This window comes from Microdochium trichocladiopsis, assembly GCF_020744255.1.
Source record: "Microdochium trichocladiopsis strain MPI-CAGE-CH-0230 chromosome Unknown B0I36scaffold_25, whole genome shotgun sequence".
In the NCBI taxonomy this organism is placed as follows: Eukaryota; Fungi; Ascomycota; class Sordariomycetes; order Xylariales; family Microdochiaceae; genus Microdochium; species Microdochium trichocladiopsis.
Window position 1 is genome coordinate 7,590 of NW_025763568.1, and position 2,285 is coordinate 9,874.

The window sequence follows — 2,285 nt, forward strand, 5'->3', positions numbered from 1 at the left end:
TATGATTCACTTGTAAGATGGGCGTTGACCGTTGACAGAGTGGGTCCTTCGGACCTACCTGTTTGACCTATGAGGATGTGGCCTGCTGGCCACAATCCGTTACCTAAAAGGGACAAAGTGGGCCACTTTGGACCAACCTTGAAAGTACAAAGGGAGGGCGGGAGCCCTCCTCGAAGAATGAACTGGCAGGACATTTCTTCTCTTCTTTTTTCCTCGGAGAGAAAACCACAGTGGAACGACAGCAGGGACGAGAACAGTACACGGAGGGTTGTGCACGTATGACCGAGCGCGATGAGGGTCGGTACGGTGCCCCGAGAGGGGTGAAGCGGAGGATAGGGACCGTCCTGGACGGCCCGTTGAAGAGGATGCGTTGCGCAGAGGACCCTGGAGGGTCTTTGATGGAGCGGGAGGAGAGTCCCGGTCTGGTGTGTGGCGCTGAGGAGCGCTGTGTTACCGAGGGGATGCCTCTCAGCCTGTGGCTGGTCACGGCGTTGGGCCGTGTAGAGTGGCGGGGTGTTCCCCGCTGGGCGAACTGCAGGTTCGCTGGTTTCCTTGGGAAGGAGACTGGGAGGACCTGAGGCCGGAGGTGAGTCTTGAGATCCAGGCGTTGGGGCGCCGTTTGGTTTCACTGGAGTGTGGAAGTCCAGAGAAGCTTCGGTGGACCCCGGTGGTGGTCTGCAGTGGTGACCTACAGTTCGACTTCTCCCGGGAGGGAGAGGAGGAGCTACAGTACTGTCGAGCCTGGCGGCGAGACCAGGAGGCAGAGGACGACTATCGGCACATGGGTGCCTTGATCATGGGTGAGTTCCGGCGGTTGGCCGTGGAGACTGACCGGTTTCTGTCCCGGTTTGGTGAGGGCAGGGTGTTTCCCTGGCACGAACGGTTGACACTTCTGAGTGTCGAGACCAGTGGAGGCTGGGTGAAGCACGTGCAGGTGTGGGCGTGCATTGATGTCGGTACGGACGGAGGATACTTTGCTCTTGTGGAGACTACGAGTCACAGAGACGACGGGGAGGAAACTCGATCGGTCGTGGTGGATGCCTTTCGTTTCCCGGATACGATGTATGGGCTTGAGCCCTACTCGGATGGCGGTGCCGGCTTTTGGCACTTTTACCAGGCGCAGCTGGGTCCCGGCGAGGACTGGACGGAGGAGTATGTGCAGGCCTTTGCCTCTGGGTCTTGGGATCGACAGGCAGGTATTGTCGTGCAGTGGTCGTGGTAGACCTGGGAGCGGGAGCGACTTTCATCAGCAGTAGTGTCGTGAGAACAGTGGGCCACACAGATAGATAGACGGAGTAAAACAACATGACAAAAGAACAGAGTGATGAACAAATAATGAGTAAACGAAATGAATGAGATGAACAGAGTGCATGCACAAACGAAGTGATGAGAGTATCTTTTCTAGAGGCCCTGGGTCGCGCTGGGGCGCTCCCTTTTTTCTAACCCTAAGCTCCTACCCCCTTCGACGGCACCAACAAGTGTGCCTCGCTTCTCCCGGGACCATGCGTGCTGTGTAAGCATGCTTTTACCCTACGATTACCGCTAGTAATGTTAAAAAGAGGTACTTCCTTTCCGGAACCGCGGGGTACGGGGCGGCAGCCCTGTGCCACTAGCTGCGCAGCAGCCGTGGCGAATAACTCGAAGAGACATGAAGAATGAATGCTGTTACTACTAGTAGAACATATGGCTATAACAACAACAACGCTGGAAGCTGGGAGCGTGGCTGACGCCGAAGGTGGCATGGCGCGTGACCAACAGACGGACGAGGCGACGGCGAGCCAAGGGGTCGTCGTCAACGAAGTTCGTTGACCAAAGTGGATACGACAGGGAATATTTCGCGATTTGAGCGAATCAGAACGCCCATCTAGCGAGCATTTGGTGCGAGCTCTGTATGATTCACTTGTAAGATGGGCGTTGACCGTTGACGCGGGTGGGTCCTGACCCTACCGCTTACCTAATAGACTGGGAGCCGAAGGGCGAACAGTCGTACTATTGAAGGGGACGGTGGCTGTGGCCACTGGAACCCGGACTTGGCTAGCGCGAAACGCGGAGAGTGGGTCGGAGACCATGTGCCGGGGGCTGATTGGCCCGAGGGGGAGGCGATGGGCGGGGCCTGGAGGGTGACTGCAGAGGGGTTGCAGTTTTTTCTGGCGCTGGGGCGCTGGCCATAAAAAGCCGGAGGGCTTTGGACTGTTAGGCAGAGTAGCTGGGGAACAGCTTCCCAGAATATCACGAAAGCGCGTATTTTTCACGAGAGCGCTGTGGCGCCTATATCAGACCGGAGG

General features: G+C 57.3%; 1 protein-coding gene across 1 annotated transcript; it reads left to right on the top strand.

Annotated features, from left to right (window-relative positions):
* Window positions 1–781: 781 nt before the first annotated feature.
* Window positions 782–1,222, top strand: B0I36DRAFT_356957 (uncharacterized protein; the record flags this gene model as incomplete). The annotated part of the gene is made up of 1 exon (XM_046157720.1): window positions 782–1,222. One exon carries the CDS (start codon window positions 782–784, stop codon window positions 1,220–1,222), a length of 441 nt encoding a protein of 146 aa, XP_046003655.1.
* Window positions 1,223–2,285: the final 1,063 nt, after the last annotated feature.